Consider the following 25971-nt stretch of genomic DNA (forward strand, 5'->3'; position numbering starts at 1 on the left):
CACACACACACACACACACGCTCCCTGCAAGCTTCACTGCAGATAAGCTGTTGACAAGATTAATGCATCTGTATCAAAAGTCTAGAGCCGCTTTGCTTTGTGTTGTTTGCGAATCCCCTTTTCCAGGTCAAGCCAGATTGCCTTAACTGGGCTAATATGTTTTCAAGCCAAATTTAACAGGCATGCAGGCAACAGGCCTGCCACCCTTGTCTAACAAGCATCCTGACAGCACTTAGATCAGTATCTATAGATCACAAAAAGATCATGGGTGTTTCAGCCTTGATTGGTGGATGAATTAATGGGTAGTGAAAAATTAATCTCACTTTGTCCTTTTCACTGTAGCAGCTTTAAATGTATTTTCTGTGTCAGGTGCCAATTTGTATCTCCAGGGATGCACATGAGAGAAATTGTCAGCATTATGGTTCCCATTCCTGTTGAGACTGACCATGTTAAAAATGCATGCACGAATGCGTCTTGGAATAAAGTCATCCACCATAAAGCATCTGTTGTGCGTCACTTAGCTATTCCAGTTCAGATGTATGATTTGCACTGTATTGATTGATTTTATGATTTTTCCCTCTCCTCACAGGAACCCCTGTCAATCGTATCCCCATCATGGCCAAGCAAGTCCTGGATCTGTACATGCTGTACAAGCTGGTGACAGAGAAGGGAGGTCTGGTTGAGGTCATCAACAAGAAGATCTGGAGAGAAATCACAAAGGGACTCAACCTACCTACTTCTATCACCAGTGCAGCTTTCACCCTGCGCACACAGTAAGTCTTTGTGCATCTGTGTCACAAAACAACCAACAAAATTCATTTCATTGGCTGTAGTAGCTATAAATTGACTGGATGCACCCAGATACCCAGTCTGTATAATGTTAATCTTATATAAACTGTAATTTGATTCACTTGAACTAAAAAAAGACTCAAGTGTGTGACTTCTCAACTGGAAACAAGCACCTCCCTCATGCCACGGATATGTGTGTGTGGTGTTAGAGCATGTGGATTTCTGTGTGTGTGTGTGTGTGTGTGTGTGTGTGGGCGTGTGTGGGCGCGTGTGTGCGCGTGTGTGTGCGTGTGTGTGCGTGTGTGTGTGTTCGGGTTGGTATGAGTAAGGGTGTCAATATTAACCGTGCCTGTGTGTTTATACACATGCCAGTTTGTTTCCTCCACCAAGCCACCTTCCCTCTTCCCATTCAATCCCTCCATCCATTACATCACACATAGAGCCCATTGATTCCCATAGATTTATTGATGTGATTTGGGTCAGAGTTCACAATGACTAAGGTGGGGTTTGACTGACAGCTTATACGCCGAGCCTTGACTAAAACCTGCTCGCTCTCTTGATGGAAACCCTTCAGTAGATGTAGCACCTCTCTATTCTGTCCACTAGTAGGGTGCCCTAATGAACCTTTATGTATTTTTAATGTCGGTGGGCTGTTGTTTGGCGTTGCTTTGCAAGCTCTATCTAATGGACGCTGCTGCTCTTAGCTTCTTATTGATCCTCTGTGTTACTGTTCCACCATTATGCAGTCAGCGTGCATAATACTGGATGTTCATTTTACCGTATGTTCTGATAGGATAGAAAACATACCAGAGGTGTGACTGTGCATACTTGTAGAGCTGCAATGATGTCATCCAAGTATAGTCAGCATGCAAAACATGTTTTGCACAATTTTCATACCAGTTGTCTTGTTAAATGTCTGGAAATAGCTTTCTGGAGTAACCTGATTTTGTAGAGACCCGGTCTCTATAATCAGTGTAGGGGATTAGAGAAACACAGTCAACATAACACATGTGCATTTCTGTCACAAATGTTAATTAAAAATAATGTTTCCTGTCTGGCCAGATGACTATGCAAGTAAATCCAAACACTGACTCAAAGTACTGAAACTGATATAGATATTGTAGCTTTCCAAACTACACAAATTAGTTTGTGTGTATTGGCCAAATTTAAACAACCAGCAGCTACTTTATCACTACTATCCTTGAATCCTTAAATTCCTTGTGGGCATCTAAATGTAGTAATTGCTCTGTAGGAAAAACTTTTTTAAGGCAGAGGAAGAAACTTGGATTTAAACCAAGCCAGTATAATCTACTTATAGTATGTAGTGCTGTATGTTAAAGTTCTCATTTTAAAATTGATTCGAAACAAGTGGTTGTGGTTGCTTATTGTAGTCATTTGAACCAGATTTGTAATGATAATGCCTCCACCAGCCATGTGGATGTTTCTGTGGTGATCTGATGTATTGCCTTGGGTGTGTGTGTTTTGCTCTTCAGGTACATGAAATACCTTTACCCATATGAGTGCGAGAGGAAAGGCCTCAGCTCTCCAGGTGAGCTCCAGGCTGCCATCGACAGTAACCGACGCGAGGGTCGTCGCCCAAGCTACAGCAGCAGCCTCTTCCGCTTCTCTCCTTCTCCCAGCACAGCCCCACACATCCTCTCACCTCCCAAGATGCATCTTTCAGCTCTGGGGGCTGGGACCTCGGGGGCCCTCAATGGCCTGCAGGCCTCACCAGGACCCTCTCTGAAGAAAGGTAGGCATCTACAAGCTGTGCAGGTTAATTTTGGCATGTGGTAACCTTTGTTTATTCATAAATAAAAGTGTGTGGAAAATAAGTTTACCATAAGTGGGGTTAATGTTCTAAAACAGACCTGCCTGCAAGTGTAAGCAAACAGGCCCCTCTTAGAGGGGACTTTGACGGGTGAAGAAGGGTGTTACTGGTGGGAACAAGCAAAATGCTCAGAAGCCTTTCTCTGGGTGGATGAAGGTTATATTAAACTGGGCAAATGTTTACCTTAAACACTGTAACCTCCTTATAGTGGTTGGTATAGACTGGGGCATTCTGGGCACAGATGTGCATATGTGATTATTTATAGAGAAATACTGCCCTCTGTCGTAATTTAGAAAAGCTACATCTAGTCACAGCTGTGGATAAACACATGACTGTATCACAGTACTTATAGATCAGGTTATGGTTTACATTATTGAAGGAGGCTTTTTTTTTTTAGTATCAACATGATAATAAAGCATTTGAAAGACATTATATACTGGCCTTGACAGTAGACCAAAAACTGTTTTCATCAGAGCACCTTACTCCTGTTTTGACACGTGTGTGACTGTGCATACATGTAAGTTTACTGGTATGAGTGTGCATGCAGGAATGTTGGTATGAGAGTGTGCTGTTGGATTTGTGTATTACGTTCACCTTCCGTCCCTCCACAATATCTCACTGTCAGTGTGTGTGTGTGTTTTTAGTGTTTTTATTTGACTTTGTGAGTGCGAGTGTGCATGCCTGCATATGTGTGTGTAGTCCATCCAGGTGTTTAAGACACCGTGTGTGAACCAGTCTTGCCCCAGGCTGCTTAGAGCCCTCACCTTTACTACTGATTAATAACACGGTTCCTGCGCCGGGGGGGCCTTTTATGAACTTTGAAGCCTTCAGTCCACATCAGTAGGATCCTGTTGATAACTGTCATTACACTGCTGTCTTATCTGATGTCACTTTGACTTGGCTGGAATGTGACTCTGCCCTGGACCCCGACAATATCCACAGTTTGACTTGTGTGGTGAATTTTACCTTCCATTTACTTAATGTGATCATGTGGGCAGGTCAGCTGAGTAAAGAAAACAGTAATTTTAATAAATGCAGAGGACAGTGGCGGAGCCAGGGGAGGCCTGAGGTGGCTGTGGCTCCCTAAACGGTGAAGCTAAAATGTAGTAGATGAAAGTAAGAACAGGATCAAAGCAGAGCAGAAGTTCAGATACAATCTACAAAAGTAGTGAAAGCTGCTAATAATTAAATAATAATAATATAAATAATAATAGAAAAAATAGAATTGCATTTTCTTTCTTGTTACCTTCACATCCACAAACTACTTCTGTCCATCGCCATACCACACGGAACTGAACAAGACTCTAATTTTCTGTGCCTTTTTTTTTCCATAGACCAACTAACCAATTAAAACTTTATTGACTATGACTCTTTTCATTGATTAGCGTTTGATTGACTGTTGGACGGCAAACCTATTCTATACCCTCTTATCCTTTTCAGTGTTGTCTAGGCTTTCCTGGCTCATAGTGGGCGAGAGGGTATGCCCAGGTCAGGTCACAGATCTATCAGCGCAATGAAGATAGGTGATAGCTGGGTGCAACGCCATCACCGAGCTGACACATAGACAACCATTCAAATTCACTCTGTAGATCCCTAATTTACATTTTCAGTCTATGCAGATGGACTAATGGATCCATTTGTAAAATGAACCCTCCATCTCTCTCTTCCAGATGACCTGACCCCCTCCATCATGGCAGCAAGACCCTCCATGGCCCTGGCTCTGGGTCATCAGCAGGTTGCCGGTTTGGCAAGAGCCGCCACGCTGGAGCAGCTGAGAGAAAAGCTGGAGACAGGCGGAGGAGAGGGGCCGGAGAGGAAGATGGCCCGCCTGGCAGAAGAGCAGCAGCGCCTGATGCAGCAGGCTTTCCAGCACAACCTGCTGGCTATGGCTTCTCAAATGCCTATGAATCTGCGCCTGGGAGCCCCCGCCATCACCACCAGAGGTCAGTGCTGCCAAATTTGTCAAGATACTCTTTAATAAACCTGGCAGTTATGAAACAACATCCAGATTACTAAACAACAAGGCACTTCTGATGTTCAGTGGCGTTTTTCCAGAAAACTGAGTGAACATTGCAGCTGTCTGTCACAATAGCATCCAGTAGATATTTAATAATCCTAGAAAAAACTGTAACTGACAGTGACTCTGATCAACAAGAAAATGTTAATGTCAACATTAAAACAAACAAATCTGTCTAAATCTACCCTTTGAAAGTGTTTAGTTCATCTCAGTAGTATTCCTAAACTCACCGAATAAACACATTTAAATGTATTAATGTTGAGATTTTTTAAATATGTCATGTGAATACACAAAAAAATCATCAGCGCTCTGTCATTTCTGTCTCTTCAGATGAGAAGCAGCAGGACATGTCTCTGAGCATCTCAACTAATGGAAATGCCAGCATCACTGTCTCAGTAGAGGTTAATGGCACAATCTACTCAGGTGTGTATGGAGTGGGTTTTATTAAGTGTTAATGTGGTAAATCTTTATTAGGATTTACGATCTGCATCATCTGTGAACTGTTTTTTCAGTTCATTTTCAACACCTAAAATGTAATGTTCACAGTTGTAATGGTCAAAGCACTGTGTTGATCTCTAATGATATCTCCTGTTTTCCTACAGGAACCCTGTTTGCCCACAAGTCTGGTGGGGCCCCGGGGCCTGCTGTGTCGGCTGCCGCTGCTTCAGCTTCCCCCGCTGGAACCAGCACTAGCTTTGGCTTTTCTGTACCCCCGGCTCAGACCCTCAGCCCCACGTCCTCCTCCTCCTCAAAGGGTCCTGGTTCGGCTGAGCCAACCCCCAGTGGGTCACCCTAACTCAAGCCGCCCTTTGTACCTCCTCCCCAGGCCTCTCTTCCACCGGGAGACCCCGCATGAATATACAGTACAATGAGAAACCGATAAGAATAACAAACTGTTGCACAACAAATACCTCATCAACCCTGTCAACCTCTTGGCTGTCCAATCATGAACACAGAGCCTGAGAATATTGTATGACATCATGTGCCCAAACGCACAGCTATGCATTTTATTCAACACACACACACACACAAACACACACACACACACACACACTACACGACAAACACACACAATCATGCATACACGGACACACACTTGTTAATTCTAATGTACATGCTAAACACAATCAGCTCAGCCAAAACCCACTGACAGGTGTAGTCACAACTGAACTTGAAAAGTTTTATCTTAGGACTTTTGTTTGTTTGTTGCCATTTTGTTGTCTTTTTGATTTTGTGTTTTAGAATGATTTTTTGTGTTTTTAGTTTTTCTCTTTTTACATACCTCAAATCAAGTAACCTGCAGTGGTGTCTTTACCTCAGGAGCTGTAGTATATTTAACCTGAATCAACTTTATTTTTGTATTCTTTTTGACCTAGTTGCAATCAGGGGAAGTCGAGTAACTCACCAGTGGAACCTCGCGTACAGAGCACCCACCTCACAGTGACAGGCCTCCAACCTGGGCTGCTCAGGTTTCTTTAACATGCTGTAGCCCCTCGCTGAACTCAAACTGGTGAATGATCAGATGCTGTAGATCAGCACATTAAATACCTCATTTCATAAATCCGCCCTCAGTCCATTATAGAAAGGCTGGAAGTACAAACCTAAATTTCACCCTCTCGCAGGTCCGCACATGCTGTCTTTAAATAAATAGCGCACAATGTTGGGGGGGCAGCAACTCGTATTTAGCTACAACGAGCCTAGCAGACCCTGAGCTCATTTCTCCACCCGGCTCCTATCTATGTTACAGAGTGGTAGTACTGAGGCATTCTTAGCCGCTGCTACAGAGTCAGGTTTGAGTTTGAGTTTTCCCTCATTTTGTTTGTGCATCCTCCCTCCAGCCACAGAGCTGAATGTTAGTCTGACGGCGGCGGCATCCACGCACTGTTCTCAGACCTCACACCAGCCTCTCTGCTCTGGAGGGCATCCCTCTCTCAGGAAACAATGTGACCCTAACTGCAAGGAATCACTGTTAATTTAAAGAGAAAAAAAAAAAAGGATTCATACCTGAAGAATGCACAAGTCTACATGACTGTTTCAAGAATACCTCATCAGACTCTCTCAGAAGGAGAGTTACACTACATACCTCATATGGCTGCAAGGCCATCAAGACTTGACGCCCCCAACCCTGTGATGGAATTGGAACCTGAACTGAAACTGCGTAAATGTACTGACACACTGCTGATGGTTTTGGGGACAAACAGAACTGGGATGGGCTTGCTATCTCTCTCCTCCTGTATTTACTTGTAGAACTTGTTTTATGCTTGCTTCTGTTTTCTTCCTTTATTTTTTATTTTTTGGGGTTCCTCAAGTGTTGTCTGAGAAGAGTGATATATCTGCATCTTTTTCAGGGAAGAGGAAAATAATATAGTTAGTTCCTCACTTACACGTGTAGATTTGTAGGATTGTCAACAGGTTTCAAGGGGTCAGGAAATTATCCTTCAGTTTGACTGCGGACTTCTACTATCACAGTAATCATCTTCTTTCACGACAGCGGCAAAGTGATATGCATGTGTACAATCATGTGACCAGTGTTTGAACACCATAGTCCTCTGGTTCATATTAGACTCTGGTTATTGCACAGCTAGATACCAAAGACTATCCCAGTCGCTCCTCTAAGAATGATCCCTCTTCAATCCTGCTCACACCTGCTGTGGCAGTTCAAGATCTATTTTTGACTGGAAAAAATGTTGCATCTGATCTCACTTGATCCGATTTTGAGTTTTCTTCTCAAGCAAGTAAAATATCTTTAGGGTGATGTGAGGTAAATTCCTTTGCTTCACTTTTTAATGGCATAACTTGATTATTGGAAAGTAACAATGGAAATAAGTCTCAAAATCTGATTTTGTGACATTTACAGATGGATGTTTTTAATGGCTATTAGCAGATATTTAAGTGTTATTATCCACAACAGTTACCACATGCTGTTGCTTCTCTGAGCTGTCTCCCTAATTTAATCCCACCTACTGTGGACATAGACCGTCTCAGCCAATGACAATGGACAGAGGCCCATGAGTCTAATAATTAAAAGACCCACTTCCTGATAATTCAGAAACATCCCTTCAATTATAAGGTCTTTTTCTCCATTTAAAGTAAAATCTTAGCATCTTTGAAAAAACATAAAGGATCAAAATTAATTTTCTAGTTTTATCTGTGTTGAATGTGAGGCATTTTAACTGTTTAGAAACCTCTTTAAGCCCAGTGTGATCTGAGGTGGGCAGCCTTGTTGCTTTTTATTAGACTGTATTTTAGCCATTACGTGTCAGGTTTTGCAGTGCAGATCACAGTTGAGGGTTTGAGGGGTTTTGAGGGTGGAGCTTTATGTCCTTGTGGTGTACCCTTCAAAACCCTGTATGACACATAACTGTATTTTATAAAGGTGAAAATTGTAGAAGCTGCCTTAAAAGTAGTTGCTGGTGAGATCCGGCCAGTGGAGGTTTCACTCCTCCGCTGGTTGGGAAAATGTCTTTCTCTTCGAGCTTAATCCATTGGAGAGTAATCACTTCTTTTTTTTTTTTCTTTTTCAAGGGGAAACAATTCAGTTAGACGTTAGACACCAGTTGTCAAAGGAGAGTTTTGCTATTTATTTGTGTTGATTTTATTTTTTCCTGGTGGACCTTGTTTTTAGTAATGATGAAGCTTAACGATTTTAGGCTTTGTTACTAAAACACTTATTTCTAAGTCCAAGCTTTCTGTTTCACCTGCTCAGTCTAAGCATTGACTATTTGATAATGTAGCTTCACTGCCTTTGTATGTTCGTGTTTGGTTGTGTGTGTTTTGTGTGTGTGCAAGCAGGTTCAGTCCAAACTTTATGTGGTTGCAGTTGCGACTGCAGGGAGCGCCACTGTCAGGATTATTACATTAATGGGGAGGAAGTGTTTGAAGTTTTGATGACATGTTTTACATCAATGGGGGCAGTTCTGTCCAGCATTAGCCTCCTTTACAGTACAGCCACAGTGATCTTCTGCTGTTGAAGGGCACTTTGTGTTTTGTTGTTTATGGAGTGGAAGGTGTTGAGGGTTAGTTGTTCACTTCTCTCTGATCTCTATGTCCCTGACCTCCGACCTCCTGCCACCTGACTTGCTGTGTGGATGAGTATATATGATGTGTTATGCCTGTAAGCGTGTGTGTCTGTGTCTAGTAGAGACACACCCCCCCAACCCTAAACCTCGTCATACCACAATACCTCAGGGCAGTGGGCTGTATTCACTGTTGCGTTGGATGTTGAAGCTGCATTGGGGGGCGAGTACTGACGGAAGCTGCAGTCGCTGAATGCTACTTTGGTTTTGGTGTTGCTTTTTTTTTTTTCTTTTTTTTTTTTTTGTGTTGTCAGTAACTGCAGGCAAGGTCTCGTCACTCAGGAAGCTGTGAAGTTGGAAGTCTGCAGAACCTTTTGTCTCTCAGATGATTTTGGAGTTAATTCAGTTTTAAATTGTTTAAAAACTAACCTGATCTGTGTAAAAACAGGCGCATATGCAAGTGGTTATCGAATACCTCATTTATCAATTTTATGTTGTTGTTTTTGGCTTGTACAATGCTCCGTATATTAATTCAACTGTGGGGTTTGTGCATATTTTTGTACTGTTGTTATTATTATGGACATGATAATAATGATATTACTGATATTATAGTTTTCTCTTTGATTAAAGTAAACATAAATAAGACAAAACACATGAATGCTTGTAAAAACTGGTTTGTGCTGATTGTATTTAAGAGGAGCACTTTTCCAAAGTGGTTTTCACACATTCAGTTTTGTTCATATTAGTAATATAAAGATATGGTTCTCAGGGCTTTAAACTTGTATGTCATGATAAAGTTTTACTTTATATCTTATTTCTGTGTGTGTCTGTCTTATTTCTTCTTTAAAATGTCAGTGTACAGTACATGCTAAGGTGTGACACACTCGTTGATGTTTGTTTCATGATTTCTTTCACCCAGAAACATTATCACATCCTTTAATATGGGTTTCCAGTCAACTACCATACTCATTTCCTCTTTTTTGTAAGCAGCACAGAGGTAGGTATTTTTTGTCACAGGTTCCCTAACAAGAAATACAGCCGCAAGTGTTCAGAGAGTGTTATTAATCCTCACATCGCCCAGGGCTTTTTGAGTAACGCTCACCACAGGGACTGCAAGTATTTGAATATGATCAATAACACTTCTCAAGTGAGACTGGTGTGGCAGATCCCCTGTTTGGTTCCCCAGAAGTTGTGAAAATGTCTTTCCATCAGCCCTTTCTGAAACCAGTTTTGGTTTTGCCCCAGTAGGGGTTTTTTAACCTTTCAATTTATATTGAAACTAAGTGTCTTTTTGTTTTTTTTTTGTTTTTTTTTAACATGTTGGTTAATGAGTTAGTCCAGCGATGCAGTTCCTGTAAAAGCAAACAATGAAGTGATGCATGCATGAGTGCTATCCATCACTTTACTGCTGCTGATCTGTCAGGTTTGAAGAACTGAACAGGTGGAGTATTACAGTCACAGTTCTTGACATACAATAATATATTCAGTATCACAAAGCTCAAGTACAACTACTTTTGTTGTGTAATTTAAGTGAACTAACCTTTTTAAAAACTGGGTGAAATAGGATTTTAAAAATACAATTTGTATCAACTTTTGTAATTGTTCTGCTTTAGTAATTACAAGGATTTACAATCACCATTCATCAACTTCAGAGAAGTCATCAAAATGTTATTTATTCCACTTATTTACGTCACATTCAATCTAAGCTGTAACATGTTTATAACCATCTAACATACACATATAAAAACACAAAGTGCTTTTTAGCCTCCTGCTTGTGAGCAACAAAGTTAGAAAATACAGCTACAATGTGCTGAACAACATTGTAGCTTCATAAGGTCAAAGGTTTGGTGATATGAATTAATTCACACCTCACTCACTACAAGAGGCTCAACTACAAAAACACTGTTTCAACTTTGCACTTGCAACAACTTAGCACTACTTCACACTAAGAGCATGCTACCTTTAGTCTGATTAACAGAGGAGTCTTGACAAACAGAAAATTGTTCAGTCTGTTGTAACCCAAAGCCCGTCAAGCAAGTCTGAGGTAGAATACAAAACTGGAAATTGCAGCTAGGACAGTGTGTCCATTCAGAAAGAATTTCACATTTAAAGGAAACAGATGACACTGAAATATGGTTTTCCAACAGGACTGAAATACAACGTTCATCATGCAACAATCGTATGGCAAGACTCGAGGTGTTTTCTCTTCTTGTAAAAATCTGACTTCAGTATGTGTCAGGTTAGCCAATACAGGTTTCCCGCATGCTGTACCCTTGCCCCATTTGTTCTTCTCATATAATGGAGTATTATTACATCACAGTCTTTCAAACCCACTGAGGGTCATTTAACAGCTTTTAACATTATTTTGAACCAGTTTCCAGAGTTGCAACTCTGCATGTGTGTTCTTCTTGTTTGTATGACATAGTAATGAAATTGTCTTAAATAATAAACATGTTAAATGTTTTTGACAAACAAAACAAACAAGGACATACGTCATCTTTGTATGTGAAGGTAATTGTGCACAAAATGAATTATGCTATAAAAATACATCTATATAAATATATATTTCATTATCATAGGTGAAGCGTACGTTTATGTGCAGCTAACGGCATGAGACACAGACAAGTGCAGTAAAAGGATTCAGAAATGCAAGACTTTTTACATTTTTCCAAACATTTTCAATTTTACAGTCTATTAAAACGATGCATTTGAAGGCCAGCGCTAATTACGTATAATAAAAATTTATGAAATTAAAATCAATAAAGATGATTGCTGACATGATTGTGTCATCTGCTGCTGATGACACTGATGCTGATACATCAAGATGTTTATATAAATACTTTAAGTACGGTGAAATTATTTTTTCAGTTAATTGGGACAAAATAACGGATTTTCATTCTAGTTGCATTGCCGCAGCACCAGTTATTGTATGAGCACAGACACTCATAGACAAGGCTGGGCTTTAATTCAGTATTATCATGTATCATCTTTCACTGGAATCACATCAGGTCAAACTCTTAATCAGAGCGGCAATCAGACAAACCCAGACGAGTGGGCTTGATAATTGACCCACTGCCCTGCTGCCCATCTGTAGGTCGTACACTGCCAGGTCTTTTCTATAGCCCAATTCCTCTGACACACATTTGTAAGTTCCCACCTGCTCAAGGCTCATGCTGTTGATGAGAAGAAGACACTCGTGATCCTTTGACTTGCAGGATTTGGAGCTGTTGCCGTTAACGTGAACCCAGGAGTACTTGGCGTGATGGGACAACACTGGACACTGGAGGAAATACTTGGACTGAGAAGGAACTGTGATGCTCTCCCCATTCTTGTCTGCATGTGTGTTAGTGGTAGATCTAAAAGCTGAGAAAACAGATACAGATCATGTTAGCTTTCAGATGGATGTTGATTTTGGTTTTTGTATTTTCAATCTTTGTTTAATCAGGCAGGTATCCTATTTCAGTGGTGGTGCCAGGATCCTTCTACAGGATGCAACAGGCAAGTCATAAAAAGGGTTCTGTGCCTAAAGGGTTGTGCATCTAATAATGAAAGAGTGGGAAGTGTTCCAAGTGTGTAATGAAGACCAAGTTTTCTAAAAATGTTTCAGGAGCAAATCTAATGTCAGAATGGAGGAGACAGTGACAGGATGGTCATTTGTGCAACAGTCAGACAAGTAAAATAACTGAGAGATGAGTGGCTATGATAAATAATAGAAATGCGTAGCTAGTTGACTATGATGCAACATCTTAAAGACGTGTTTTTATCAGGGGTTATCATATGATAAAGAAGCTGAGTTGTTCTTCACATGCTCTTTTGCGTGTGAAGAGGAACAAACTTTTTGAAAAAGAGAAGAACAGAATAAAGAACCATGTCATCAGCGCATGGGATTGTGACATTATTTATTTACCAAAGGTGTGAACACTGTGGCACACCTTTGTGCACCTAGAGTGCATGTGATGATACCCACTCTTGGCAAAACCATACTGCATGCAGAGCACAAAGAAGTGGCCACGTCTTTTGTTTGCAAGGTTCTCATAACAAGTGTGCAGAAACACTGGGTCAGTGTCCCTACAGTCCTAAATTCAGATATAATCAATCAGACTTCATTTGTATAGTACTTTTGATATAATCAATGTAACACAAAGTGCTTAATACATAATAAAAGTAATAAAAAAACAACCCCACCCCCACAGCCTTACTACAATAAAGAATATGACAATAAAAACAGGAACTAAGTAATAACTATCATGAATCCCATTAAATTTGCACTGAGGAAACAGGAAACTGAAGACTGAAAAGCAAAGATAATGATAGAGTGATAAAGACAAAATAGTTAAAACACTAAAACAGAGGACATTTATTAAAGTGAGTAGAACCAGAAATAAAAGGTAGGATATTATAAATCAAATAAAAATGAAGATAAAATAGTAAAGAGAGGAGATGTTTTGAAGTCAGTAAAAGCAGAAATAAAAGTAGAAGTAAAATAAATAACCAGAAGTAAAAGTAGAATATTAAAAGGAAAACAATCAGAAAATAATCACAGAATAAAAGGAAAAACCAATAAAACAGCCTGAAATATATAAATAAATAGAAAGATAAATAAATACAATTCAATTAAAATCCAGACTAAAAAGGTAGGTCTTGAGTTTGCTTTTAAAAATATCAACACTTCCTGCTCAGGTCTTCAGGGAGGCTGTTCCACAGACGTGGACATTCGTATAATATGCTCGTCTAAGCCTTATGATATTATAAGAGTGTGCATACACCTCTCCCAACCCAGACAGTGTGCACAGAGCTGTTCAGGTTTATATTGGTAATGAAATGACAAGCCAACATTGGAAATGATAGGGTGTGTTATCAGCTAGCTAACATTATAAAAAATTTAAATATACAAAACTACTATTATTTCCCACATGTTTTACATGTATATCTGCTTAACGCCATTTCATTTCGCAGGCAGTTTTTGACTATTATGATCATGCCTACAAGCATGGCTTTAATATCGTCTCTTTTAATATCTGCAAATATGGACGCTGGTTGGTGCAAGGAACCCCAAGAGGTTTCAGAGAGGTCAAGGCCACCAAAAGAGAAAGGGCAGACAGGAGCACAAGGGGGGAAACAACAGCTAACAAAATTTCTTCAAAAGAAACCTGAGTGGACAAAACATTCAAGTGCTGTCCTGGAATGGTTTTATACTGGTGTGCAAATTCAAGCTGCCCTGCTATCATTAAAATAGGTGTAAACAGAGCAGCGTTGAGTCAGTTTCAGAGAGGAAGCAGAGTACATCCACCGCAGATCTGACACCATCTTGTCAGTCAGGATGTGAGACAAGCTCCGTTCAAACACAGACATTTTCTTACACCACAGGCATAAACAAACACCTCACTCTGTGATATTCTCTCTCCAAGCAAACGGCATTGTGACCATGAAGCACTTGTCCGGTATGATGAGAAAAGAGTAACAATAAAGTTTCAGAATTTTTCAGCCAATATTTTCTTGAGTGTTGCATTAATAGGTGATTATTGATAACCTTAATAACCACTACATATGTTTAGTTGTGGATTTAGTTCTGTACTTGAAAATGGGTGTATTAAGAAAGTAAGGGGGGCCACTGAGGCTACATAGCTACAGATTTTCATGCTATGCCCCTGTAGACTAATGACTGATGTTTAGTGAGCCGTAAAGCATATTGAGGCACACCACGTACAGCATGTCAAACCTCTCAGTTGAATACACCTGTAATTCATTGGACTTGAACAACAAATATTAGGCTTTATATGCAGTGAACTCATAGATATTCTCATACCTTTCTCGGGTTGTTGGGCAGGGCAGATGGCGTAGTTCCCTGTGGACACAATCTGCAGCAGATCACTGTCCGAAGGAAAGGAGATCTCAGTTAGTAAAATCATCCAGTTACATTTAAGACACTGTGAGTGTTAGCAAACCTGGCGACCACGTAACAGCAAGCACTGTAGAAATCCACCACCTTTATGCACACACCAGACAGAATCAATACCTGCAATGTTAGCTGCCCATCCAAGTACATCTGACATCTGAATTGTTATAATGCAGAGTACTCGGCTCATACTTTATTGCTCACCTTTAAGGCCTCAAATGTCCTTGATCCTAAACACCTTTCTGATGCATTGACCTGGTATGTGCTCTCTCGACCACTGGGATCTGCAATCCCTCCATAAAACTTTTCTTTTTGTGACAGCATTCAGACATGTTAGACACAGGTCATCATTTATACTGATCATTCCAATTTATTTGATCTTATTTATTTATTGTTTTCAGTTCTTCTGTTATTTCATTTGTAAAGCACTTTGTAACTTTGTTAGGAAAAGTGCTATTTAAATGCAGTTCATTATTATTATTATCATTATTATTATTAGCACCCACAGAAATAACTTCAATTATCTGTAATAAGAAAAAACTATATTGTGATTAATATACATGTATCATTATTACTCCATTATTAAATTACGAGTATGTGGCTGCTCGTGATTATTGTGGAATGAAAACTGAAAAGATTATCAGTGATTATCAACTATCAGCATGCAGTACATTTCTCAGTAATAAACCGTAATGTAAATTCCCACATTTAGGAGTTTTAGGTTTTGGGGGGTTTTACCAGTTTACAAGTAAATCCACACCAACTACCATTGTTCACTTTGGTCACTTCATTGCACAACATCATTAAATGCTGCTCCTATTCACGCTTTGACTCAGAGCGAGAACACACACCCATTACTCCATTTAAGATTTTCACCCAGCCTTTCCACGTGCGAATACACAATCTACTTGACTCATCTCAGTATCATTTCCTCTCTGGTAGAGGCTCTGAACAAAGTGAGTGAATCAGGCTTTGATCATGATTTATGTTGCACTGTAAGTCAGCCACATCACGGTGTGTGTGCAGATGTACTGCTTCATGGAATTAATTGGATGAGTGTGAAAGGGGTGGCAGGATGTGGGTGTGTTTCTGTATGTGGGTGCGGTTGTGTTTCTGTATGTGGGTGCCGGTATGAACCGAGGTGCTAAAGTTCACCCGAACACACCAGCTTCAAAGATTGAGAAACTGAATTCCAGCTCATTTATCCTATTTCTTTGTCATTATATCGACAACTACTCATTGTGAAGACAAAAAATCCCTTATCATAACAATGCACTTTCCCCAATAGACCCTGTTTCCAACAATGATAGTTCTCAGCTGCTGTACAACATCACACACAGTGTGATCAACAGTGAAGATCAAATCAGTTCACAAATTGACATCAGTCCTGTGACTGGGGTTTGCCAAAACTCATGACACTCATGTGCTCAGTGTTTATCAGGTGTTCTTTCTATTAAACTTGTGTTTTATTTGTTTGATGCTGTTGAGCGTGATGCCACAGCTCTAATGTGATCATCTGTTTTGGGGAAAATCAGGTTTTAAACAACTTTGGAAGCAGAACTCAGATACTAGTCGGCTCTGCTCAATCTGAAATTGAAATTAAAATTGTTTTTGTATTTCAATTACACGTAATTACAGTGAGGTTTGGGATGATCTACATTTCTACACTCTTTGATGCTGCAAATGAAGTTATGTACACATGGCAATGTCAATAGAAACTTCTCAAACCACTTCTACAGTATAATCATGCTCAGTATCCACTCATGGTTTCTGCCAAACAGTGGCTAAATACATATAAAAACAATCAGACCTGTCAGTCTATATGTATGTCATACATATAGACATGTCATCTTGTGGTGGCCTCAGTTGTTCATGGTAATGGATGTTTATGGTTTGGATGACAGACACTGTGGTGTTGGTAGCATGTATAAAAGAAATGTTTGCAATCAGGCCAGCTCTACTGTAGAGGGGCTTAATGACAAGATAACTAGTGTCAGATCAGATCGGTACCGGAAACATTTTGGTAACATAATCTTACACCATAAAAGTTGCTTCACAACAGAAATGAAGACGCTATGTCTTTAAAAGGTTACTAAGCTGTAGCAAGCTATTGCACCATAACTCTGATAACACCGCACTAATAACATTGAGCAAGTGACTGATTATGAAACACTGTACACACTGTACAACATGCCTGAATGAACATGTGTTGTTAAACCTATATATGAATTAAAGGGATACTGTGTGGTTTTTGACCTCTGGTGCTAATGAGCAATGTTTTCACTAGCTGATCCCGGTTTTGTTTTCATTGTGTACTCGAGAGCGTACAGGTGACGCAATACACATTTCTGCTGCCAGTTTCATGGCAATGCATCAACAAAGGGAGTGAACATGAAGAGTGCAAACCAGCAAACATGGATCTAAACAAAACACTATTTAAAGAATATATATCATTTATATCTATAGATATAATGTATAAACTGGCTTTGCAAATGCTTGTTTGTTAGACCTCAAGCATACACACATGCATTTTGGTGAGAAACAGTAAACACAACTTTTGTTTGTTTAACAGACAACTTCACAGTGCACCTCTGACAAAACAGAGCACCTTTAAGCTAAAGCCGCTAAAAGTCATTTTTGGATACGAAGTAAAGATGTTTGGATTTTGTTTTAGGTTAAAGGTCTCCAGGTCCATAGAGCCCGGTGGTCTTACTTTGTCTCAGGGGAACAGTGGGTGTTGTTCCAGCCGCAGTAGGGATCTCTGGCTAAGACACAATCCTCACAGCGGTCTCCATACTTGTCACAGTTTGCCACATTCAGCTGGACCAGTTCACTTCTGGAGTTCACATATAGCTTCCTCTGCAATGATACACAGAAAGCATACAGGTCTTATAATTGGCCATACTGACTAATATCCTTGGAAAAGTTCAGATTTCATCAAAAAAAAAGAAGAACTTTTTTAAGAAGTACCACCAGTAACCTTTAACTCACTATAACCATTATCACCATATGAATAATACCATCCACCCACCGTGGTGGGAGAATAGTTCTGTAGGCAGGGCTGTGTTACTCACGGAGGATGGGTGAAGGATCATGCTGAGGATATGGTCTTTGTGGTTGAAAGGTTCATACTCAGCGATGACTAAAGTCTGATTTTTAGTCCGTATCACTTTATGAATCCCTCCGTTATCTGTTTAAAGACAAAGGAATGGGGGAGAATGATTGAGTCCTGTTTGAACACACCAACCAGCCTCAACACATCCGACTCTATTATCTCATATGTCACGTCTCATATGACTCCTCCAGCAAAACCTAGCCAATGTTTTGAGTAAAAAGTCTGTTACGAGGTTAGTAAAAAAAAAATTCCTTCTTAAAACTTATGTAAACCTTACATCCAGTAAATACTAATACAGCTGACCAACCTGAAATAGCCAAGTAAACATTAATGTGTTTCCATGTAAGCCTGGATGAAGTATCTGTGGTTTGGAACTGTAAAGTTGACATGTTTATGTTGGACTGTGTTGGACTTATCTGACCAAGATCTATTTAGACTTCAGCACAAAATACAGTAAGTGCTTACAGTTGTTTGTCTACAACATTTATCACATTTATATAAGTGTCATGTGTCATGTGTCTTCTCCTTTGACATGGGAAACAGTGTGGTTGGCTCAACACCCTCCAGTCTTCTGCTTGGAGATCAAAGGATGCTTAATATAATTAAAGAGCAGCGTGACTTTGGCAGCTGTTAGACAGACTTGGTTTTAACTTTCAATTCCTATTTCTGAAACTTTCAGATGTTACCAAAAAGTGAACTTTATTTTCATGCATACACAACGTCCCCTGTATTGATGTTCTCTGGGTGGGTGAGAGGTTTTGGTAGCGCCGATGATGTCAGTGCTGTAACTTAACTAGTTCAATATTTCATTTCCAGCGAGACAAAAGGGAGCCACCAGGAAGAGCAGTGGACCTGTATCACATGACGCACAATTTTTCCCCATACTCAGTCATTACAAAAAGGCTGTAGAGCAATGAATGTTTTTTTCTGATCACCTAAAACAGCCCAAACTGTGTCTTTGTATTATGAGAATTTGACTGATTTGGCTCACTAAAATAAAAGTCTTGAGGGTGCAAAAATGCTAAAGCCTACAGACGGCTGAAAACACCCACTGAGTTAATGTTACAGAAATAAATGGGGTGCCATTTGTCAACATTTTCTTCATACAGCTGTGGTTAACCAGCTCCAGGGCCAACGCCGTTAGCTGCTGCTTTGGACCATCTGTGCTGAGGTCTCAAGACTAAATTATGACAGTCTGGCCATTACTTTAATCTCTTCCTCCTGTTTTAATGGGAGTGGCCACCATGGCCAAACTATTTTAGGGAACCTCAAGTGTACACAAATACACACCACAGTGCACTATTCTTATATCAATTCCCCTTATTCATATTATTGTGTTACTCACTTAGTGACAGAAACAGAACCGTGTGGTTCTGCTTGTGCTGGGAACTGTCGGCGTAGATGTGAGTGTAGATGTGGTGATTCAAAAGAATTGGGCCTGACTTGTTCAGAGGCTCAATACACTGATCCATATCTGAAGTCTCCTCGATCATCCTCATGGTGTCTGGGTAAATCGTTCTGCTGTCCGAAACACACTGGAGAGAAAAGCATTATGTATTAGTGTTTTGGTTGCACACCAACTGACCGTTCACTTACTGTCGCTATGCCCGCCTGCCATGATACATACCTCCCTAGGCCTGTCCCTTTGTTTGGCTTGGCTGGAGACTTTAAACGGGGAGGTCATGAAGATGTTGTCAATATCTTGTATGGTGTAGACACACACAGCACTCATACCCCTACAGAGAGACACAGAGGTCAGCAGGTCTGCACGGAAACATCTGCATCATCAAGAGGCTGCTGGGAGGTCAGTGAATATTTTAGAATAAAACGACTCAGCAGACGGACTTCATTTAGAAAGAGGAACTGAATTCAACCTTTGCTCAAAGAGGAAGCAAAAAAAAAAACAGTGTCATCTGATCAGACAAGAGAAAAAGAAAGTCGTACAAGCACAGGATGGATGATCCTCAGTGGACAAGTGACTTGAATTGTGTTACATAAAGACCAAACAACAGAGCAACAAAGTCATAGTGGTTTGACTTCAATATTGTGACATTGAAAAGTATTTAGGTTTGGCAAAATGCTTAACTTATAACTACCGTAAGTACTTATACTGCACTTCCCGTAATTGTTGCTATACTTCCTCTCATGCTAACTTGATTCAAACTCTACTACATTTGATTAAAGTAGCAGTGTTACAATATTCTTTCAACCTTTGCCTAAATACATAAGTGACAATGGAGCCCTACCATTCGTTTCTGAAGAGTGCGTAAACCCTGGTATCCTGCCACCTGTCGGCATGCACAGTGGCCACATCCACCAGTTGAGAGAAATGCTGCCTGCTGTCAGCGTTTCCACAGAAGAGCCTGGCATTCAACTGGGACGTCCACCTGAACTGCAGGTTGCTCTTTGGACCGCCAACATCTGCCTAGAAGCAATGCATGGCCAAACGACCAATCACTCCCTCATGATGCATATGTAAATATTGGTTTATGGTTGCAGTTTGTGTTCACATATGTACTTCATGCACATATCAGAAGGTGGAAACACATTTTCTATTCATATATTCTAACCAAAATGTATGTGAAAATGATATAATCCTAATGTAAATAAATAATCAGGCCTTACCATGCAAACCTGGGTCACAAAAGGGAGCCACATGTCACTCTGCAAGTGATTGTCTCTGTTTTTCTCATTATAGAAGGCATACACTTTGTCCTGTGAGGGCCTGTTTTCCCGTCTGCTGAGCACTAAACCCACATAGTGTTGCTCTAAAAGACAGAGAAGAAAAGTCATCATTATTCTCTCCACACCCTTGGGACATCATGAACATTTAAGATAACATAATTTAAATAAAGAAACGTCTCAAGTCCTTAGAGAAGAAGAACCTTTGTCATGCTTTGAAGGTTCAACTCTGTGCTGTCCAAACTTGTAGATGCCAACATTCCCTGAAGATCCAGAGTATGTAATGTAGAAGTCTGCACTGTCTTCTGACTCTGGAAAAGGCACAACAAACAATTACACATTTTAAGGTATGACAGATGCATCATTGTGCTTTGCAGCCAGCATCAGGACAGATTTTATGACCCCCACACCAGCAGCCTGTACTATGAAGCAAGTTTTGAGGTTAGCTTGTGTTAACCTCAGGTTGTACCCAAGGGGTTTTAGTCCTACGATGGTGGACAACCTCTTTCCAGGGTAAATTTTTATAAATCAGTGGAATCATTTTGCTGTTCCAGACCATACACGTGTCCGCTCTGGTCAGGGAGAGTTCATCACACTAATTGGACAAGACCCTTTAATCCCGACAGGATTTCTCACAGTGTTGATGATTGACCTCATCAGACATGAACTACTTCTCTTCACTTCTCTTCTCCTCTCTTTTCTGTTCTCTTCTCTTCAGCAGCAGCAACAGTCCAACATTACTTTAACAGTTTTTTTTAGATTCAGTTAAGCCAGATTATGACAACACATCCTGGGTACGTTGAACCTGCTTCCTCTCTGATAAGCAAAACCTGTGGGAGAAACCAGACCAGTAGGTACAGTTGACGTCAGAATTTTATATTGAAGTCAGGGTTCTGTGATGGCAACTCCAATACTTCAACCTTGTTGTCCTTAAACAGTTTTGCCACAACTTTGGAAGTATGCTTGGAAAAGCAAAAAAAAAAATTCCTTCTTAAAACTTATCTAAACATTACATCCAGTAAATACTAATACAATGGACCAACCTGAAATAGCCAAGTAAACATTAATGTGTTTCCATGTAAGCCTGGATGAAGTATCTGTGGTTTGGAACATGTTTATGTTGGACTGTGTTGGACCTAAGTGTATGTAAACTGATTTCAACTGTATGAGCAGGAAGCAGCAGCGCAATAGTGAGGTAGAAGAAAAAACCATTAGAAAGAGTTGATCTGAATAAATCAGGTTAGTAAGACAGAAAAGAGCACAGATGTTCAGCAGACAACTTTTCGTAAACAAGGTTGAAGCCAGTATAGAAAACTGGTGAATCAGAAAACAGAGGCTCATCAGCAGATTTGAAAACATCCAGTGTGTTTAAAAACTCACCAACAAGAGCAGATGGTTCACTTTCCTTTATGACAAATGCCCTTATGCTTCTTTCTATTCCCTCAATGCTCTTAGAGGTGGTGCATGAAGGTGAATGCTCTGTTAAATTCTGCAAAACACACATTAAGTCTTAAAGAAACATACGCCCCTTTTCTCCACCCAAGATAGCACAAGTGTCATTTAACCAACCAACCAATTAACTTATACGTAGATCTTTAAAAACAAAAAAATAAAAAACACAGTAGGAAGTATTTCAGTGCATTTACTTGGAACAGCATTAGTGCGTTATTTCAAGTAGACAAAACAAAGAAGTGGTTACAGTAAGCAGAACGGAGCACCGTTCCCATTCTCAGTAACACATCCGCTACTTCTGTCCTACCATCACACAGCACACCGTTTCCCTGCCATTGGTTCCGCACACAAACACATGGTTGGCCCGATGTGTCTGGTGGACCACGCTGATTTTATAGCTGCAATCCTAAATGACAAGGGGAAGAAGTAAGAAGTTTTGTAATATTTCAGGAATATTCAACAATCTGTCACTATCATATCTAACCGACAATCCAGCTGTTACACTGCTCACCTTTTGTGAGCCGCATTGCCCCCACATCACTTTCTTCTCTACAGGAGTCTGTGAAGAGAATTAATGTAGGTTATTACTGTGCTCTATATTTCTCTAAAGGCTTATTTTAATACTTTCAGTGCCACACACTACCTTCCGAGGTTTTTGAAAGTCGTATGAATACAGGTGCGTTTGTCCAACAGCTGTGACTTTGCCCGGCTGTCTTTGCAGGAGAATCCGTATGGGTGCATCGTTTCCAGGTAAGGAAAACCTTTTAACTGCAGTATCTACAATTAAACAGAATATACTGAATGAAAAACGAGGTTGTGTGTGTGTGTGTGTGTGTGTGTGTGTGTGTGTGCACTGGATGTCCACTTTGAGGACCGAGTGCCCCAAGAGGATGAATACTAACTGCTCCTCTGTCTTTTTCCTCTAACGCCACCAGTAGGTCAAAGTTTTTACTTGTACAGTGAAATATGTGCCAATCACATCTACTTGATGGATTGGCACAAAATGTTGTACAGATATTCATGGGTCCCAGACAATGAATCCTACTGACTTTGATGATCCCCTGCCTCTCAGGCGGCACCATGGGGTTGACATTTGTTGCTTTGAATGAAATGCCTCGACAACTATTGGACGGATTACTATGAAATTTGGTTTAGGTTTTCATGTCCCCCTCACAATGAATTACATTAACTTTGGTGATACTTGCTAATGGTAAGCTACATACTAATTTCTAAAAATCAACTGTGTTGTTTGTTGTTGCCCCTTTAAATTGCTTGTTTAATACCAAGACATAAACCAAAATATATTCAATTCAAAAATCATTGAGCAGAAAAGAGCAGCAGGGGCAAAGTATCATACTGTCACTCCATTGTCTACCTTCATGGTGGCCGTGCAGTGGTATGTCTTGTCTAGCTCAGAAAAGAACAACAACAATTATAGGCTATGTAGTTTTTGATCTGTCTTTCTTTGAGCCCATGAAGGTGAGTTATTGAAAACTCCTCCAGCAGTAAATCCTCCTTCATGAAGGTTATAATGTTTAGACAGTCGTTGATTCAACTGCATGATGTTTCTGTTATTTAGCCTACTTTCGCTGATATAAATGGGGTGGACAAAATAATAGAACCACCTGGACGCCACGGTAAGTGTCCTTATACAGCAGAAGTTTTGTGTTGGCACATCGCTTACAAATATCAGTTATTGGGCTCCTTGATTACCGGTATTGGGTATTGGCCTTCAAAAAAAACATCAGTCTATCTCTAATAGCAGCCATACACAATGCTACCTAAATTCAGAAATGCGTCATTTTGGTAGCAGGAGCGGATAACTTGCAATAAAATGTGTCAGACTGTGAACATAGGAATATGCATATTAGTTTTGACACCAGGGTCAATGTGAAAGCAAACTTGCTCTACAAGCTAAATGATTTCCTCAAAATTTGTGAACCAAGGTTCTGGTTTAGACCAAATATCAACAGACCTTTTTCACAGCAAGAAAGACACAGGTCTAATTGAAAACATTAAAAACAACTGCGCTCCATTTATTCAGCCATGATTCATTTCATTATTTAAACACATGCTTTTCCTGGTGCGACATGTCAAAATGTCTATTGTGAAAAGATCCACAATTAAGTCAGTTCTCCTAATTGGTTTAGTCAATTAAACTTTCTACAAATGATTAAATTTAGCAATGGATATTCATGTTCTTCTTCTGGTGTTTCCTAAAACAATAAAAATGAATAGGAATGCCCAAAAGTGCTCTTACTGCCGGATGAGTTCTCTAACTATTTTCAAGCATATGGACCCATGAACTGATAAATGCAACAAATAAGCAAGAGGGAATACAGATGGGTGACAAATTAAAGATGAAACCAACATAAAGTGGACAACATAAAGGCTAAAGGAGTTTAAGACTTTCTGGAGACTAAAACTCCAGAGAGTCTTCATTCCCTCTGTGTTCAACACATATGATTCAAAACTTTTTCATACACATTAAAACATTCAGTGACCTTTTGCTGCAACAAGTAGTCAATGAAATGATTAGTCAGTTAACCAGCAACTGCAGTGGCTTCCCGAGAGTATTCAGACCCCTTCACATTGAAATTGCCTGAATTATAATAATTTCTACCTTAGCAGACTCTGAACATAGTGCAAGTGACATGAGCTGCTTCTTCTAAATTCTATTCTAAATATATTCTAAATTGCTATGGTTACTTTCCCCCCATATTACATATTAATGATAATACTCAAAGAATCAGTACTGTGACATTACAGACTATTATAACCCTGAATTTTAATCAATTTACTGTTTTTACTGCCTTTTCTTTTTCCCAGATTTTACCTCCCATCATTTACTTCTGCACTATACTTCTTATTACAATACAGTAAAATTGTTCAAATTAAGCATTTTAAATGAATGAAACAGCATTTATTTCTAAAGTAAAACGTCACAGTCACTGCCAGGAAAAAACCCTTCGCATTACTCAAACACGGTAAAACACTGTAGAACAGTTTTCTCGCGACATAAAAACAAATGAATGTGAGGGAAAGCGAAATGTTTCATACCATTTTTTGAGAATTTTATCCTCGGTGAATGTGCTGGGTCCTCCTCGGCCAAAGCATCCACGCAAAACGATAATGAACACACCGTGAAAACTAGGAGTAACATCTTCAGCACAGCTGTCTCAGACACACAGGAAGTCTGTTCTGCACTGCTCTGTAGTTTTACTAGACATGAACACGTCCTCTATTGGAATAGCTTTCTATTGTAGCCTATAACATACCTCCACAGTTTATTCTAAAATCATAACATCCTTTTCCGTGTCCTTAAACTGAGAAGAGTCAACAGCATATGGCATAAATAATAATAATAATAATTATTATTATTATTGTTATTATAATTCTTAATTCAACACTTATTAGCACCTCTGATCATCACTTGGTCTTCCTCAACCGATCCAAGACCAGTTATCAAAATAATTTATTTTCACAAATGTAAGCTCAGTGTCACAATTAAATACAGGTTCAGTAAGACTGCTCCTCATGGCTAACATAGATGAAAGGGACAAATCCCTTTTACCACTATACAGGTGGTGTTAAGTTGATATTCTCTTTACCTTATTCTGTTGTTCTGTCGTACTTAACTTAAATATTAACGGCTGGTAAAAATAAAATTACGCTACTTTAAATGTAGCTTTCACATCAGGCTTGTGGTTGGATGTTCCACATCATCTACTGCCATCAACGGAACATCGGCAGGTTTCCTGTGTGTTACAGGATGTGATCATTACATTTTGCTTTTTTCGGGTGGATTATAAGATTGCTAACTGCTTATTTGGATCATAAATTGTTACCTCAGAAACAACTACTCCATGTCGGGTCGCTCAATGTAATGCAAACGATCGGCCACTAGAGAGCGTAGTAGACCACCAGCATCTCAGACCAAAACAAACGCTTGGACGGCCCCTGCTAATTAGATTAGATTCATTTTATTAATCCCACAACTGGGAAATTAATTTACCACAGCAGAAAAATAAACATCTATAGAATAAACATCTATGGAAACATACATAAAAAATACACCAAATATACACTAATAAATACAATACACACAATACACACGATATGTACATTGAAAAGTGCAAGTTTGCACATGGTCAGAAAGAGCAGGAGTTGTGG

At 39.8% G+C, this 25971-nt stretch overlaps 2 protein-coding genes across 3 annotated transcripts in view; one reads left to right on the forward strand and one right to left on the reverse strand.

Moving 5' to 3' along the window:
- The window catches only part of LOC111672315 (AT-rich interactive domain-containing protein 3B), a 54062-nt gene extending 44595 nt beyond the window's left edge, over positions 1–9467 (forward strand). For both annotated transcript variants that reach the window (XM_023429719.2, XM_023429720.2), the window contains exons 5-9: positions 590–773; positions 2283–2542; positions 4291–4563; positions 4968–5060; positions 5240–9467. In XM_023429719.2, coding sequence (XP_023285487.1) covers positions 590–773; positions 2283–2542; positions 4291–4563; positions 4968–5060; positions 5240–5433 — 1004 coding nt within the window. In that variant the 3' untranslated portion in view covers positions 5434–9467. The remainder of the gene's footprint in view (positions 1–589; positions 774–2282; positions 2543–4290; positions 4564–4967; positions 5061–5239) is intronic.
- An 833-nt stretch (positions 9468–10300) lies between these two features.
- On the reverse strand, positions 10301–25016 carry LOC111672262 (semaphorin-7A). The gene is made up of 14 exons (XM_023429641.2): positions 24859–25016; positions 22442–22575; positions 22310–22357; positions 22106–22204; positions 21727–21835; positions 20550–20657; positions 20290–20432; positions 19911–20089; positions 19292–19400; positions 19010–19199; positions 17624–17739; positions 17263–17408; positions 14460–14524; positions 10301–12016 (listed from the first exon to the last, which is right to left on the reverse strand). Exons 1-14 carry the CDS (start codon positions 24959–24961, stop codon positions 11658–11660), a joined length of 1908 nt encoding a protein of 635 aa, XP_023285409.1. The 5' UTR covers positions 24962–25016; the 3' UTR covers positions 10301–11657.
- Positions 25017–25971: the final 955 nt, after the last annotated feature.

The sequence above is a fragment of the Seriola lalandi genome, unplaced genomic scaffold (genome assembly GCF_002814215.2).
Source record: "Seriola lalandi dorsalis isolate HSWRI2012SDOR001 ecotype SW California unplaced genomic scaffold, Sedor1 jcf7180002054898, whole genome shotgun sequence".
NCBI lineage: Eukaryota > Metazoa > Chordata > Actinopteri > Carangiformes > Carangidae > Seriola > Seriola lalandi.

Bases quoted from the DNA above. Each gene is read 5' to 3' on its own strand.
- LOC111672262 (XM_023429641.2), bottom strand. From the start codon at position 24,961: ATGTTACTCCTAGTTTTCACGGTGTGTTCATTATCGTTTTGCGTGGAT. The intron at 22,205-22,309 runs GTGAGCAGTGTA...CTTGTCATTTAG, and splicing joins GGCAATGCGGCTCACAAAAG to GATTGCAGCTATAAAATCAG. The intron at 19,401-19,910 runs GTAGGGCTCCAT...GTCTCTCTGTAG, and splicing joins GCACTCTTCAGAAACGAATG to GGGTATGAGTGCTGTGTGTG.